The 18,480-nt window shown below is 29.7% G+C and overlaps 1 protein-coding gene across 1 annotated transcript in view; it reads right to left on the bottom strand.

The window, feature by feature from the left end:
* Positions 1-4,147: 4,147 nt before the first annotated feature.
* Positions 4,148-18,480, bottom strand: part of LOC143050912 (transcription intermediary factor 1-beta-like) — a 39,266-nt gene continuing 24,933 nt past the window's right edge. Inside the window, exons 2-4 of the mRNA XM_076224016.1 lie at positions 6,466-6,522; positions 4,721-4,786; positions 4,148-4,169 (exon numbers count right to left, since the gene is read on the bottom strand). Coding sequence (XP_076080131.1) covers positions 4,148-4,169; positions 4,721-4,786; positions 6,466-6,522 — 145 coding nt within the window. The remainder of the gene's footprint in view (positions 4,170-4,720; positions 4,787-6,465; positions 6,523-18,480) is intronic.

Raw genomic sequence — 18,480 nt, 5'->3', positions numbered from 1 at the left:
GTAATAGATGATTACTATAGTGTTATATATAGAATCTAAAAAAAGTTGTCATTTTTTAAAGTTATGAAGTTGCTTTATATACTATTTCATATATATATATATATATATATATACATGTATATATTTAAGAATAAAAGATGTTCCCTGTATTATTAACTAAAACCACCTGACACCATAAGTATACACTAGCTTAAATTAATAGTGAAAACAGTATCCATTAAATATATCTAAAACATTCATCAAATCTTGAATAAAATAATTAAATATTAGTCACAATTCATGTTTTTATCAGCTTGTTTTATTTTAATTTTATTGTGATTTATATATATGTAAATGTTGATAATGAGGCGTTCAAGTAATGCTATGTTTATCGTGACATTTTCGGTTTAATACTATATTTAATATGCAATTGTTATTTCAAATTGTTATTCAACTTACTAGTCAGGGAAAGTAACTGTTGTTAAAACAGTTCCTTAATTGATGAAATACAATAGATATATACAAGAAATAGGTCTATGTTGGTTAAGATTAGGTCGAGTATTGTTCAGACTAGGTGGAGTATTGATCAAACTAAGTCGAGTATGGTTCAGTATGGTGAGGGATACGAGAAATGATTTTACCAGGATATGTACATCTCATTTCACTTTTTTCTTTTCAAATTTCTTTGATATATATTTCTTTTCAATCATTAATAACAGAGAAGTTGAAATATTATGCATTTTGTTCGTAAAACAGAGAAAACCACAAATTTACCAAATTGACAGCGTGGTAAATTTGACACGAAAAAGCATTAAAAATGATAAAACTTTCTTATATTCACACCTTTAGTTTTTTTTTTAAGTCACATTTATTCAGATTGTTCCACATCATCTTTATTGAAATAATGGAAAAAGGTTTATTTGTCGAACAGTGATTATTTTCAGGAAAATAACACCAAAATGGGTAAAAAATTTAGAAAAAAGGGAAAATCAACAAAATTGGTTAATTCTAAAGAGCGTAGCAAAGCAATAAGTGAAGCACCATATGATTTTTTCTTCACCAATAATTTTATTCAGTCATATACCCAAAAATCAGATTTTGAAAGAAAAAAAAGTTTTATTCTTGAAATTTTAAGCTCCTCAGAGGTGTATATCCTAAACACTTAACATGTCAAAATATTTCTATGATTTTTACTTCTGTGCAATTGCGTCTTTGTCTACTGAAAACATTTTTTTCCAATCATAGACATCAGGACTAAATTTAGTATATACGCCAGACGCGCGTTTCGTTTACAAAAGACTCTTAAGTGACGATCGAATCCCGAAACGTTAAAAATGCCAAATAAAGTACGAAGTTGAAGAGCATTGAGGACAAAAATTCCTAAAAGTTTCGCCAAATAATGTTAAGGTAATCTATGCATGAGGTAGAAAAGCCTAAGTATTTAAAAAAAATCAAAAATTTGTAAATAGTAAATTTATAAATATAACCATATCAATGACAATTCCTATTAGCACAAAAAGTGCTGACTACTGGGTTTGTGATATCCTCGGGGTAATAAATCTCCATCAGCAGTGGCATCGACCCAGTTGTTATAAATAAACTCATCATAGTATTTTATTTGTATCAATACAGTCCCAATTAAGGATAGTATGTGCAAAGCAATACTACGAGGTTTCTACAAATTTCAGTATTAACAGTTGTAAGAGAAAATTAAATTATTTATACAATCATCAAATTTTATTTGATATGCTTCTTGTAGCTAGATATACAAATACAGGTTCATAGAGACCGTGTGGAGTTTCTTTACAATGGCAAACATTTTTACAGAGTTCAGTTCATTCAATAATTAAATAAGTCCATGTGTTTAGTAGTTTTTGATATTTGTTGAATATTTTGACAGAAAAGAGTAGACTTCTCTTTATTAAGTTTCTTTATCAACTATGCTAACAATATCTTGATGGAAACACGTTTAACTGGTGATCAAATCTCATCAGTTCGATAAGAGAGACAAATCAACAACAAACTTGAAGAATTGTATGGTCTCTTATGGGAACCCAATGGATGTACGTCAATGGAGTAAAGTATTTAACTTCACTGTGATATATGAGATATAAGCACATATTTACATGTGGTTTATTGATTTACAAGACATTATCGATATACTGAATTGTTAGGTAAAAGAACATTACATTTTCTTATCAATGCCTTTGAGATAATATTAAATTCAAAGTTATGATTATTTGGTTTTCTAGTTAGATCATACATATATAGCAGAAGGTGTAGATCCTACAATGTTCAACTGTTTTATACTTAGAAATGTGACATGAACAGCGAAATGACACTTCTATAATCTGTCGCAGTTTGATGTTGTTTCACCTTTGTTACATAACTAGGGAGATGTAATACATTTGCTTATAATAATATCTCTGTAAGGGCTTTATAAACCAATTTAATTTTAATAAATGCATTTTATGATTGCTTCATTGAATTTTTATAAAATAAGCAAGCATTGGTTTGTTGTAAGTTAATACACGTCGAGGAAATAAATAAAACACGATTTTAAACACTTAAGGATGTACTCAGGTGAGGTTTTGGAATTTGTGTCAAAAGTTCGGACTCCTTGGTGTTCTTCCATACAATACAATGTAAAATATTTTGCCCCATAATACCCATTTATTTTTTCATATAAGACTTATTAGCTCATGAAAGGTCATTTACCAAAATTTAAGAAGATTCTTGATTTTCTTTCTTTTGTTTTGAGACCATAATAATATTAATGCAAATATAAGGTAAAAGTCCGAGTCAGCCTTTTCCCGCCATATTTTAAATCTCAAATATCTTGAAAAGGAGGTCCATGACCTATCAATATTTTCAGCTTATTTTTGTCCTTAATTGATGCTCTACCAGCTTTAAGTATCAATTTTAATTTCTTAATTTCTTAATTTTTACCTAACCTCACCTAAGTACATCCTTAATGCCAATGTAAAATACTTGTAAACACATTTTAAAATTATTTAAAAAACAAACAACAAAGGACAACATAACTTCGAAATCATCATCAGTCCCGAATAAACTAAATAAAACAATGTTAAGTTCCACTCAGGACTCCACTACTGCAATAATTGTCACTTCAGTAGTCCTTTTTCTTTTAGGATTCAAACATATATTATTACTTTAAACCAACATACAAGACAACAGATAATTCAAAAGGGAAAGTCCTTTACCAAATGGCAAATCAAAACCTTAAACACATCAAACGAATAAAAACATTTGTCATTTTCCTGACTTGATACACTCATTTCCTCATACGGAAATGAGGGAGTAAATTTGGTTTTATAACTAACTTAACCTGTAATCTGTATGACAGTTGCATATAATTCCCTTAAATTGACAACAATGTGTGGGCGAAACAAATGGTATATGTTATAGGAGGACACTTTTTCAATTACAGTATGATAGATATAAATTGTTTATTTTCTCAAAAGACATGTTCAACAAGATACAACGGGCATTCGAAAATCATAAAAACCAATAAAAAAAAATAAAACACCTGGACATAAAAAGACAACAAGCCAAACAACAATTTTAAAACAATACATAGAAAACTCAGATGTAGCATTCGTCGTGTTACTCACGTAAACATCTTGCTGTTTGGGGAGTAAAATGTCTTATGTGCTATTAGTATTCCGCAATCAAGTTATCATAAAAAGTCATTAGTTACCTGGTTGAAATTAGAAAATAAAACTAACAAACCTAATCAAACACTTAAAAAACTAAATCGAATGACAAGAAAATATCGTAAACGTGGTAATATTCAACCATATCCAGCAAGATTCAAGATTCTTTATTTCTCAAACACCATAAAGATACAATGGTACAAAGAAGTTCATCAAAAGTCATATAACATAACACAAACACACATGACAAGATGAGATGAAAATATCAAATACAATAAAATAAACAGTATATATCATGTATATCATGGTGATCTTGTTTTAATATTGAAGTATGTATCTTATGGTTAGTGTTTAATATTTAATCTTTTATAACATGTGTAGTATCGGAACGATCAAGTGATTGAGATACACTAATTGTATTTGTAAAACTTGTCTGTAATAGATGACCGTTTTAAATATTTGTCATTTACAAAAGACGTAGATAATACTTACTAATCATATCTCTTTTCCCTTCTGAAAGATGAAACAGATCAATGGTGTTAGTTATATATGTATAAGTGAAAGATGTCTAATCAAACAGACCAGTATATTTGTTTCTGTTCAATGTGAAAATGTGATGTGTTGTTCATTATTGAGTATTGTGTTTACGCTGTTCAATGTTGTTCTGGAATTTTCAATCAAACAGAACTTAAATGGTTTATCAAGAACTGAGAATAGAATTGTACGACCTTTCCTAAATTATCCTCGCAACATACATGTTCACATTTGCTTAATATCAAAGTATTTTGCAAGTTGAGAGGTAGAATTCTGCTCTTAAACACTCTTTCTGTGTTATCAGCAATGGGTTTAAGACATTTCTGAAACATTGCAAACATCTACAATGTATGTGGTTTTAAATAAGAACAAATGAAAGAAGTTGCATTTTCGAAGACCAAACATATTCTGCACTTCTTTGAAATTAAGGAATTAAAAACGTTTTGTCTTCATACTTTGGATACGTCATACATTGCCATATGATACATATATACATTATTGTGTCATGTCCATAGAAACAAGGAACTTACCCACACTTATTGCACCTGTACAGGTATCCCCGTCGCTCTGTTGGGTTCACTTCCTGTTTGTAATCACTATAATGAGCAACATTAAGCTAATACTAACTGGTAGACACATAATCAGTGCAAAAATAGCTAACAGCATTTGAAATATATACAAGAGTCATATACCCAGTTAATGAATCTCGAATTAATTGAGGAAGAAAGAAAAAAATCCGCGCACACCCAGACATATATTATTTAAATTCAGAGAGGTTTCGTATGGTTCAGTGTAGAAGAGAAGCTGTTGACCCACCAAGAGTATCACAATTCACCATTTGTTGTAAGTGGGGGTTGTCGTTACATAGTGGTTTTAATTTTTTTAAGACATTATATTTAATTTCGACTTTGTTTTTAGTCTTATTGGTGTATGTTGTTCCTTTAAACCAAATCGGATGACATCATCAAAACAATATAAGAGTTTACACCAGCAAGGAAACAATACATTAACGTCATTCTTTTTAATTCAAAATCCTTATAGAATTATTCCTGTTTTGTATATCCTTTTCCCTCCTTTTTAGCTGTCTTTCTTACAGACAATAAAAAAGTGAATGTAAGACGAACTATTCTAATTTAACCATTCATAAAACAGCATATTTGTAATCTCGTTTCAATTTATTGAACAACTTTATACGATTATTCCAATCATTTTGTAATGACTGATAGTTCTCATATTATACAATCGAAACCCCTTGTACTAACTTCATATGCATTTCGGAAATGTGACTGATAAAATTATTCAACCCATCACGAAAAGTCGATTGTGAAAGTGACTTCTGAAATGGTAGAACTCTTCATTGATAGTCGATTGCGAATAACTTTGTCATTCGATAATATGTTAAAAAGAGGTGAAAATATCACAAAGAGGGCAATTCCATATGAGGAAAGATATGACATACAAAGACTATTGACAAAAGGACAAACTACACTTAACAAAACAGTATGACTTTGTTATGCTGTTGTAAAACAGTATGGCGTCTTTTGATAATACGTGCCTCAATAGTCCAGATAATAGTGATTAATGACTTTTATATGTTGCTTATATCGTATAAGTTTAAAGAGATTCTTAATATTTCAACTAGACAAGCAACGAAGATAAACGAAAATTAATTGCAACAAAATCTAAACACTATCGAAAATAATTTATGATACTAGTATGCATTTGCATATCATAAGAAGATTTATTTATTCAAATGCAATCGTGATCCAGCCAGTGTGTTCTAACGTACGTAGTGGAAAAAAGGAGATACATAAACCCTAAAGATATTCTATAAGTATAAAGAGGTTTTAAATATTTCAACTAGACAAGTAGGCACATTTTAACGAGCAGTATATTTACGAAAATTAAATGCATCAAAATCTGAACACTATTGAAAATAATTATGCTTCTAGTATGCGTTTGCATATCATAAGAAGATTTATTTACTCAAATACAATCGTGCTCGAGCCATTGTGTTCTAACGTACGTAGTGGAAAAAAGAGGAGAGTCATAAACCAGAGAGACATTCTGATTAATTTATCGAAAATAAAATTAAACGGTAAACTGGTTTACACAATATATAATACTAGTACAAGCTTAATCAGAACCCTTGCAACGTCAAATGGTGAGGTATGCAAGAAGATAATGTTTAATTCACTAAAACATTTGATAACACGTTTACAATGTAAAATACGTAACTTTCAAAACTATATAATATACAAATATATTTCCCTACCTTTTTGGTGAAGGCAATTCTCTTTCTCTGTTCATGCTTTGTTGTGTACGCATTTCACTGATAAAAGAAAAACTGAAATTTTTACATTTTTTTTTTCAAAATGTTCTGTCAAGTGTCAGGATTATGACAGTTGTTAACACATAGTCATTTTATTTGTATGTTGGCGTTTGTATTTGTAGCAGTACAGTGTTAATGTTGTTCCGTTGCTTTCCACTTGTAGTTAATGTGTTTCGCGAAGTTTTGTTCGAATTTTTTTCAGTTTAATCGAGTTATGACTATTGTAAAGCGGTATACTTCTATTGTTTTTATTTATATTATAATATTGCATAAAATGCATGAATTAGAAGAAAATTTCTAAATAACGGAAAAACAGATATATCTGTACTAGTTTTAAAGCAAGTATTTTTGCATTTTGTACGTATTGTCATGCTTGGTACATGTACAGTTGGGTGCAGACCAAGCATTACATAAAGTAAACGCAAGTTAACGCCGCGTGCACATATTTCGTTAGTTAACTTCAAATCTCCCGTTTACTAGTAAACGCACGTTTACTATAATTACGTTAACGTGGTCAAAATGGAAATTTCTAATGTCTACCCTAGTAAACGGGCGTTTACTATGTGTCCGTTTAGTCAGTAGTAAACGGGCGTTTACTTCAGAATTCTTCAAATTATTTTTACGTGCACTTAAAAGTAAACGGGCGTTTAGTACAGATTTTACAAGTGTATTTTTACGTGCACTTGAAAGTAAACGCACGTTTACTTTTCGCGTTAACTGATTGGATACATTTAGAAATAAACTTCAAGTTCATTTGCACATTTATTTTATAAAAACGACCATTAGTCTTAATATTTTACGTATATGTGTTTCAAACCAGAACATTTCAAAAACTCTTTTAATTCGAAATATTAAATTACACAAAATCACTTTCATTAAGTCCATTAACTTTACTGATTGGCAGATTTTCTATATTTTCCTTTCATTCGGTGTGTGGTGTGTGGTGTGTGGTGGTTGAAGGTGGTGGTTGTGTAATTTATTGAGAGACAGTTTTACAGATTTTACAGATTTTTACAGACTTGATAGTGTTTTAATGTGAACTTTTATTTCCTGTATTGCCAATGAGAACCCTGAATGATGTTTTAGCAAAGTGAAAATACATTTACTGCCATTTTTTCGAAAGAAAATGAAATACACGAGACAAAGAAATAGCCGATTCATAGTCGCCATCTTGGTTTTATGAAGAAATTTTAAAGAAGTTTTTAATTAACAGTCCTTTTACCTTTTAAACATAGAACACTTTTAATATATAGTGAACAGTTTTATGAAAGCCAATTGTTTTACTTAAACATTTTTTCCAAATCACTGTTTCTGAATAGATACAACCAACAGTAAATTCAAAATGTCGAGAAGGTCAAGTAGAGAATTAGTTCCAACTAAAATATATACACCCAGCAAGAGTATTCAAACTACTAAGAATTATGTATTAAATGAGAAAAGAACTTTGAATAAAATTAAGGAAGCTGCAAATAGAGACATTGATATTCAAGCAACTTTGAAAAGGGGGAATTTAATTATACAGTTTTCATCGGCTGCATTTTTGCAATTCAATACATGCTTCGACCAGTATTTTAGTTCAAACCAAAGTTTAAAACTAACAGTACATGAAAGGTTCGATTTATCAAAGAAATTATCAGAGAGGTCAATTTCATTTGCCGACGTTAGTAATCCGTCAAAGCAGTTGTATAGGGTGAACATTTTTAATACAACATGTCGTATTGAAGTGAATGGGAAACAATTTATGTCATTCATAGATGAACTTTCTAAAATTGCATCGCAGATGAGTAATGATGTAGACTATAAACATCTCAATACCAAAATTAAAGAGCAATGTGATTTTTTATTATCATCAAATAACAACGGTCATAATTCGTCAGTTGTAGTGGATAATACAAAGATTAGTCAATCTAAAGCTGTTACAAATGCTGCCGCTGGTAGTAATGACATTAAGAACCCTGAAGTATGCCCCAAATGTACTAGAAATTGCTTATCTAGAAGTGTCTGGTGTAAAAGGGGTGAACATTGGATACACTATAAATGCGAAAAACTAAAAAGTGAAATGATTAACATTTTAGAGAATAATTTAGATACAAACCATTATATATGTTCAATTTGTGATATAGACTCCATAGATGATAAGCAAGTATTATCTGTTAATTCTCCCATTGTCACTCAAGTATGTGATAGTATCAACTTACCTTTGGTCAACATGATTAATGAAGAATCTTTTTTAGAAGGAAATGAAATAGAATCCGATACTTCAGTAAAACATATAGATAAAGATCAAGTAATACCCAAAGTAACTTTTGCTCAATCTCTCTTATGTGAGGAATTTCCAAGGTCTTGTGCCTTATGTTTAGAGTTGTTAAATACTGATGAACAAATTTGTGAAGTCTGTGATCAATCTTATCACTTAAAATGTATGGGAAAAGAAAATAAAATATGTCTCGGATGTGAAGCAACACATAGTCAAAATTCTGAAAATTTGCATTTGAATATTGAAACTTCAGTAAAGAAGGTTAATTCACCTCGTCCAACTTTAGTCTGTGTAGACAAAAACATTACTGATAAATCTAAAGAAATTCAAGATAAGGATAAGGAAAATAGTGTGTTGAAACAGAAAGAATTGCGTCAATTAGAACTAAAATTAAAGAAAAAAGAAGAAAGTCTGAAATTAAAAGAGTTGTCAGTGAATGAAAAACTTAAAGAGAAAACCAAGCTTCTTGATTATCTTCACCAAATTGAAGCCCGAAATTTAGATTTAGAACAAACCATAAAAACAATGAATAGGAAAATTATTATATTGGAAGAAAATCAAAATAACTCCTCTCTGCGTAATGAAAAATCAGAATCTGAAAATTTAAATAGTCATAGGGATAATAGTGAAGATTTACTGGTACAAGTAAGGAATAAAGTCACAAAATTTATTGTGGACAAGATTGAAAATGAATTGGATAAATTATCTGACAATATTACTGAAAGCAATGATAAATCAAAGGATACACAAAATCATGTTTATCAACAAAATGTGAAAGATAACTCAGAAAATCAATATTCTCAACATAATTGGGATTACCAAAATTATTATCATCAATATCCATATTATTATGATCATCACAACTCATATTATATAAATAATTATGGAACTGTAAATGAGAGTCATAGTGATTCAGAAAGTAGATGTGATTATGAAAATCAATGGTTTCAAGATACGTCTCCGGACAATACTCAAACTGTTACTCATTCGAATCTTATTGATGTATTAGCGTCAAACAACCAAGTAAGGACAAATTGTGATTCACAAAGTAATCAACCTAGGAACTATTTGGGACAAAATTTATATTTCCAAAGTAATAACATTGCCAAAACTTTACATGGAAATAATTTTTTATGGAAAACAAGCCTCAGTGTCCAACCGACATAATGGAACAATTAAATCATGAAAGTAGAGAGGATGATAAAAAGAAAGAACTTAATATTTTAACTTTTAATTGTAAAAATATACAAACATGCGGTATGTTTTTTGATGAACTTTTTAAATCAACAGATATATTTTTAATTCAAGAACATTGGCTGTTTAATTTTCAACTGAATTTACTTAATGAACTTCATTAAAATATTTGTGGAATTGGAAAAGCGGTCGATGATAAAGATCCAATAAATCCAACCAATTTACCTCGTGGTTATGGGGGAACAGGAATTTTATGGAGAAAAGACCTTGACAATTTTATTAATCCGTTAGATATTGGAAATGATAGAATTTGCTGTGTTGAACTTTTAGGATCTTCAAAGCTACTCCTAGTATCTGTTTATTTACCATGTAAAGGAACACCATCTGACTCATTAGAATTTTATAACTGTATAGATCAACTACATGAAATCGTTCAAAGTTATAGCGACTCTCACTCTATTATAATTGGTGGCGATTTTAACGAAAATATTTTAAGTAAAATTGATACGAGTAGAAACAAATATTTAGTAGACTTTTTGAATGAAAATAGTTTATATACTGAAGAAAATGGTATTACTTTTGTAAATTGTAGTGGTAAAGGAACTTCAACTATTGACTTTTTACTTTTTAAACAAGATTTTAAAGAGAATGTGATCAGTATGGAAACAATGGACAACGTGTCTGATCATTTTCCTGTTAAAGCAAAAGTGAAATATATCATCAATGCTAAAGAAAAACTGAAATGTTCAAATTCAAATATTTTACCCTCTGGAAAAACTCCATGGAAAAAAATAGATAAAGACGCATATAAAACTTTAGTTGAAAATGGATTAGATAATTTTTCATCATCTTTAGAAAATAAATATGAAGTGGATATTGCTTTTCAAAATATGAACAGTTTACTCTTCAATTCAGCAAAAAGTTGTTGTCCAACTCCTCGAAAAAGATATAGAAAACCAAAATTAAAAGTAATGAATGAAGATATTTCTAGCGCAATTGCAATGAAAAAAAAGGCTTTTTATCAATGGAAGATTAATGGGCGGTCGGAAGATCCAAGGAATGAACTTTATATTCAGAAAAAAGAGACAACTTATAATTTACGTAAACACTGTCGCAAGGCAGTTGCGATGAATAGAATCGATGAAAGAGAAAAAATAATGGAAGCAAATATCAAAAACAAAAATTCATTTTATAGACTTATTAAAAAACAGAGGGGAAGATTAAGTAATCATATAGATGAACTATCTGTAGGAGACACAGTGTATAGTACAGAAAACAACATTCTAAGTGGATGAAAACATCATTTTGAAAATTTAACAAAAAATTCTATTCATGAACATTTTGATAACAAATATCAACAAAAGATCGAACAAGAATATATTTATATAATTGACATTTGTAGAGCTATGTTTCAACACCAAAGTATTACTGAAAATGAAATAGTAGAAGCTTTGAAGTTATTAAATTTAAATAAATCACCAGATATATTTGGAGTTTCAACTGAAAATTTATTATATGGAGGACAATCTCTTATTTATCACCTTAAAGAACTCTTGGATAGTACTTTTAGACTTTGTTATATACCAGACGAACAGAAATTAGGAATAGTAATTCCGCTCTTTAAGAATAAAGGAAGTTGTAAAGACAGTAAAAATTATCGTGGAATAACAATTACTCCAACATTATCCAAACTCATTGAGGCTGTTTTAAAGATCAGAATTAATCCTGATATTATAAAATATCAAAATCCATTACAACGTGGCTTTACTAAAAGAACAGCACCATTAAACTGCTCTTTTATTATAGAAGAATATCACAAGGAATGTACCGAGTTAAATGATCAAATAATAATAACTATGCTTGATGCAAAATCTGCATTCGATGCTGTTAAACATGCTGGGCTTATCAGAAGATTATATCAAATGAAAATTCCAGAACAATCTATTTTAATTATTGATAATCTATATAAAAATGCTGTTTCTTGTGTTAAATGGAATAATCAAATATCGGACACTTTTAGAATAGAACAAGGCGTAAGACAAGGAGGGACTCTTAGTGCAGACTTGTACAAAATCTATATAAATACACTTTTAGACATTTTAGCTGATTCAGGATATGGAGGCAAAATTGGATCGATTTCTTGTTGTTGCGCAGATGATTTAGCCATTCTAAGTAACTGTCCGTATGAAACGCAAATTTTAATTGATATGGCCTTTGATTTTAGTAAACGTGAGGCATACTTACTACAACCAGCAAAAAGTTGTGTTATACAGTCTAAATCACGTCACCATGAGAAAGTAAATGAAAATATTTGGAATTTAGGCAATTCTGTTCTTCCAACTTCTAATAAAGCAACACATATAGGAATATGTCGTACAGACGATGATTCATGTAAAGCTACAATAGATGAGAATTTAAAGAAAGCAAGAAGGACACTTTATAGTTTAATGGGGGTTGGACTCTATGGCGAAAATGGACTAGATCCACAAACTTCAATGTCAATTATGAATACTTATATTATACCAATAATGTTTTATGGAATGGAAATAGTAATCCCTAGAGGAAGATGTTTAGAAACTTTAAATATCCAATTTAAGAAGTTCTTGAAACAACTGTTATCTTTACCAAAAACAGTAGCAGATCCTGCTATATATATGATTTCTGGGATGTTACCTGTAGAAGCTCAAATAGATGTAAAAATTTTAACTTTTTATGGAAATATTACTAGACAAGGAAAAAATTCTATTGAATGGCAACTAGCGGAAAGGCAATTAAATGTTAAATCTATTAATAGTAATAGTTGGTTTAGTTTACTGAGGAAAATATTTTTGAAATATGAACTTAATGATCCTGCACAATACTTAGTTAATCCAATTAGTAAATACCAATGGAAAAGGGAAATAACTTCCAAAGTTCAAAAATTCTGGATTGAGAAGATACTGAATCAAGCAAAACTTTATACAAGTTTAAGAAACTTATCGTTGATATATAAACCAGGACAATGTCATCCTATTGCAAATACAAATACTATGAATTCAAGGGAAATTATTAGAATTCCTACAAAATTGAAAATAGCTACTGGGAGTTACATTCTGCAAACATTTAGAGCCAAGTTTAAAAGTAATACAGAACTGTCTATATGCAAACTGTGTAATGAAACAGAAGAAACTTTACCACATTTCTTATTAACGTGTAAAAGTTTAGAAGATATCAGAAACCCAATTTTGGAAGATTTAATTAGTTCCTGTAGTGAAGAGTTAGCTGCTTTTAATATGAAAGGTGAACATTTTGACATTTTACAACTGATCATAGATCCCTTTAATTACACGACAATGTTAAGAAATGAAAAAGTTTTTAAAGTGATACAGAACATTATAGATCCAAAATGTAGGCGATTATGTTACAATCTCCATTGTGAAAGATATAGACTGTTGCAATTAGATGATATAAAGAAAAAGAAAAGAAAGTAGATAATAACATTTTATGAATCCTAAGTGTCGATTGGTTGTCTACTCTCAAACAGTGATATCTTTAGATAAATATTTTAGATTTTAAAATATTTAATGATTTGATGATATTGACATTAAGCCCAATTTTATCGTCAAGAATATGATGTACAATGTATATAGTGTATAGTGATATTGGTGGAAGATATTTTTATTCATGATGTGAAAAACCAATACTCGGAAGAGGTGTGCCTACATTGGCAGAATGTATATTACAGATTACAGATTACAGATTTCAAAAGTTACGTGTGCAAATATCGAAACGGAAAGAAAGGTTGTCCGAGACATCAGCAGAATATTTTTATATGATGGAATATAAACATCATGGTTTACTGTGTTTCGTTCCCCATTTATAATTGTCTCTTCGAATTCCTAACTATAACTCGGTGCATTTAATACATTATTTTCAATCGAAATTCACCTTGTTTGCCTTGGATTAACATGATAAGATTCTGTTTTGACAAATGATAAAAAAACGTAAATTGTACAGTGTATTGAAAGGGATATCAATAAAGTGTAATATAAGTATGTACATTTGTACCATCTCGTCAATTTAAATGTTCAAATATTGCTATCTTTACATGGATATATAACTAATTTACTATGCAGCTATATATAGTGCTAATATGGTCTGTTTTGGTTATAATTCGAGTCAGTCTGAGGTTAGAAAACTACTGAAATTTGTTTCAAAATTCAATATTTTGAACAAAAAAAGGACATGCTGGCACCCTAAATTGATGCAAACAAAATTGTTTAGTCATAATATTTAAATATTGCTACCTTTTTCATTATACAATTAATTCTTACATGAAAATATAACTCATTTACTATGCGGCTATATAGATTTACATAATAAAATGCTTATATGGTCAGTTTTGGTTGTTGCGGACAAATAATTTTATTATATGAGTCAGTCTGAGGTATGAAAACTACTGAATTTTGTTTACGATTCAATATTTTGAATAAAAAAACGACATGCTAGCACGTACTCTAAATTGATGCGAACAAAATTTTTTAGTCATAATATTCAAATATTGCTACCTATTTAATTATACAATCAATCCTTACATGAAAATATAACTCATTTACTATGGGGCTATATAGATTTATATAATTAAATGCTTATATGGTCAGTTTTGGTTGTTGCAGACAAATAATTTTATTAAATGAGTCAGTCTGAGATATGAAAACTATTGAATTTTGTTTACGATTCAATATTTTGAATTAAAAAAGGACATGCTGGCACTCTCAATTGATGCGAACAAAATTTTTTAGTAATAATATTCAAATACGGCTACCTATTTTATTATACAATCAATCCTTACATGAAAATATAACTCATTTACTATGCGGCTATATAGATTTACATAATAAAATGCTTATATGGTCAGTTTTGGTTGTTGCGGACAAATAATTTTATTATATGAGTCAGTCTGAGATATGAAAACTATTGAATTTTGTGTACGATTCAATATTTTGAATTAAAAAAGGACATGCTGGCACTCTTAATTGATGCGAACAAAATTTTTTAGTCATAATATTCAAATATTGCTACCTATTTTATTATACAATCAATCCTTACATGAAAATATAACTCATTTACTATGCGGCTATATAGATTTACATAATAAAATGCTTATATGGTCAGTTTTGGTTGTTGCGGACAAATAATTTTATTGTATGAGTCAGTCTGAGATATGAAAAATATTGAATTTTGTTTACGATTCAATATTTTGAATTAAAAAAGGACATGCTGGCACTCTCAATTGATGCGAACAAAATTTTTTAGTCATAATATTCAAATATTGCTACCTATTTTATTATACAATCAATCCTTACATGAAAATATAACTCATTTACTATGCGGCTATATAGATTTACATAATAAAATGCTGATATGGTCAGTTTTGGTTGTTGCGGACAAATAATTTTATTGTATGAGTCAGTCTGAGATATGAAAACTATTGAATTTTGTTTACGATTCAATATTTTGAATAAAAAAAGGACATGCTGGCAATCTTAATAACATTAACGGTACCAATTTTTCTGCACCAGATGCGCATTTCGACAAATAATGTCTCTCCAGTGATGCTCGTGTCCAAAATATGTAAAATCCAAAGCTTATATAAAAGATGTAGAGCTATAATCCAAAAGTTCCAAAAAAGTATAGCCAAATCCTTGAAAGGAATCAGAGCTTTGCACGAGGGAGATACATTCCTTAATTTATAATATTTTTTAACATTTTGTAACAGCAAATTTAATAACACAAAAAAATCCGTATTTTCATGCCAGTACCGGAGTACAGGCTACTGGGCTGGTGATACCCTTTGGGGACTAACAGTCCACCAGCAGAGGCATCGACCCAGTGGTAGTAATAACATTAACGGTACCAATTTTTCTGCACCAGATGCGCATTTCGACAAATAATGTCTCTTCAGTGATGCTCGTGTCCAAAATATGTAAAATCCAAAGCTTATATAAAAGATGTAGAGCTATAATCCAAAAGTTCCAAAAAAGTATAGCCAAATCCTTGAAAGGAATCAGAGCTTTGCACGAGGGAGATACATTCCTTAATTTATAATATTTTTTAACATTTTGTAACAGCAAATTTAATAACACAAAAAAATCCGTATTTTCATGCCAGTACCGGAGTACAGGCTACTGGGCTGGTGATACCCTCGGAGACTAACAGTCCACCAGCAGAGGCATCGACCCAGTGGTAGTAATAACATTAACGGTACCAATTTTTCTGCACCAGATGCGCATTTCGACAAATAATGTCTCTTCAGTGTTGCTCGTGTCCAAAATATGTAAAATCCAAAGCTTATATAAAAGATGTAGAGCTATAATCCAAAAGTTCCAAAAAAGTATAGCCAAATCCTTGAAAGGAATCAGACCTTTGCACGAGGGAGATACATTCCTTAATTTATAATATTTTTTTACATTTTGTAACAGCAAATTTAATAACACAAAAAAAATCCGTATTTTCATGCCAGTACCGGAGTACAGGCTACTGGGCTGGTGATACCCTCGGGGACTAACAGTCCACCAGCAGAGGCATCGACCCAGTGGTAGTAATAACATTAACGGTACCAATTTTTCTGCACCAGATGCGCATTTCGACAAATAATGTCTCTTTAGTGATGCTCGTGTCCAAAATATGTAAAATCCAAGGCTTATATAATTGTAATTATAGTTTAATTGATGCGAACAAATTTTTTTAGTCATAATATTCAAATATTGCTACCTATTTTATTATACAATCAATCCTTACATAAAAAAATATAACTCATTTACTATGCGGCTATATAGATTTACATAATAAAATGCTTATATGGTCAGTTTTTGTTGTTGCGGACAAATAATTTTATTATATGAGTCAGTCTGAGATGTGGAAACTATTGAATTTTGTTTACGATTCAATATTTTGAATAAAAAAAGGACATGCTGGCACTCTTAATTGATGCGAACAATTTTTTTTAGTCATAATATTTAAATATTGCTACCTTTTTCATTATACAATCAAACCTTACATGAAAATATAACTCATTTACTATGCGGCTATATAGATTTACATAATAAAATGCTTATATGGTCAGTTTTGGTTGTTGCGGACAAATAATTTTATTATATGAGTCAGTCTGAGATATGAAAACTATTGAATTTTGTTTATGATTCAATATTTTGAATAAAAAAAGGACATGATGGCACTCTTAATTGATGCGAACAAAATTTGTTAGTCATAGTATTCAAATATTGCTACCTATTTTATTATACAATCAATCCTTACATGAAAATATAACTCATTTACTATGCTGCTATATAGATTTACCTAATAGAATGTTTATATGGTCAGTTTTGGTTGTTGCTGACAAATAATTTTATTATATGAGTCAGTCTGAGCAGAGACATATAATACAAGAGATTGGCAACTCGGCGAAATCCCGTAATATCACACGGCCACATTTAAACCTCGCGAGATCTCTTTGGGTAGTAGAGTCTTTATCAAAGTATTAAAAGTACTCGAAGTAAGGGTGAATGTTTAAGCATAAATTAACTGTTTCAGTGTTAAATTTAACATAATTAATTAAATAACTTGAGTTCATGCATAAATATTTATTTCAATGTCATTTTAATTTTGATTTGTATTATTTGTATTATTAAAAAAGAAACATAATTTGATATTGAATTAAAAAAAATAACGATATTAAATAGTTGACACTTAATAAATTGTATCAGAGTTCATTTTATTTGATAGTTTCATAATGGGTTTTTATTTAATATACACCTGTGTCGGAGACATAATTTCACAGTGTGACATGTATATTAGGCTTGAATTATTCGATGGTCAGGTAAATCACAACCTGTTTAAAAGAGTTTTAATTGACACCTGGTACACAAGAAGTTGTTACACCACAGGTGTCCACAATCTTTCCAAAAATACAAAATATAAAATTAATTAATGAGTAGAAAAAAAACTTAATTTGTTTGTTTATTTACCGTTAATCATGATCAACTTTGTCTTATATTCATAATTTTTATAGATCATTAAAAAATTATTACTTTTTGTGTTCATTATTAATTGGGCATGTATCGAGTTGTTTTTTGGGGATTGTCGGTAAATAATTTTCTAAGTGTGTTTTTCGAAATTTACATTATGAGCTTGCATTGATTTTTTTTTTTATGATTGTCGGTTAATTTATGGTTTCTCCTTTTCACGGATTGTGTATTTAGGACTTACATTTAATGATCATTTAATAGAAAATGGCAATATAAGTCTCACTTTTCACCTCGAATGTAAGGAGATTAAACCATAGTTTAAGTGTAAGGAACTGCTAAATATACGATAAAAACTCACAGCAGCAGGTATTGCTGCCTTTTCATGTAACAATTTTTGTAAGAATAAACATTCTACTATGCTATACTTCTGTTAACATGGCAAGTTGACTTCAAAGCATACACCAGTTGAAATGCCATATTGATATTTAAATGTTTTGAAAT

The sequence above is a fragment of the Mytilus galloprovincialis genome, chromosome 11, assembly GCF_965363235.1.
Source record: "Mytilus galloprovincialis chromosome 11, xbMytGall1.hap1.1, whole genome shotgun sequence".
Lineage (NCBI taxonomy): Eukaryota > Metazoa > Mollusca > Bivalvia > Mytilida > Mytilidae > Mytilus > Mytilus galloprovincialis.
This window is presented reverse-complemented; position numbering and strand designations above follow the sequence as displayed.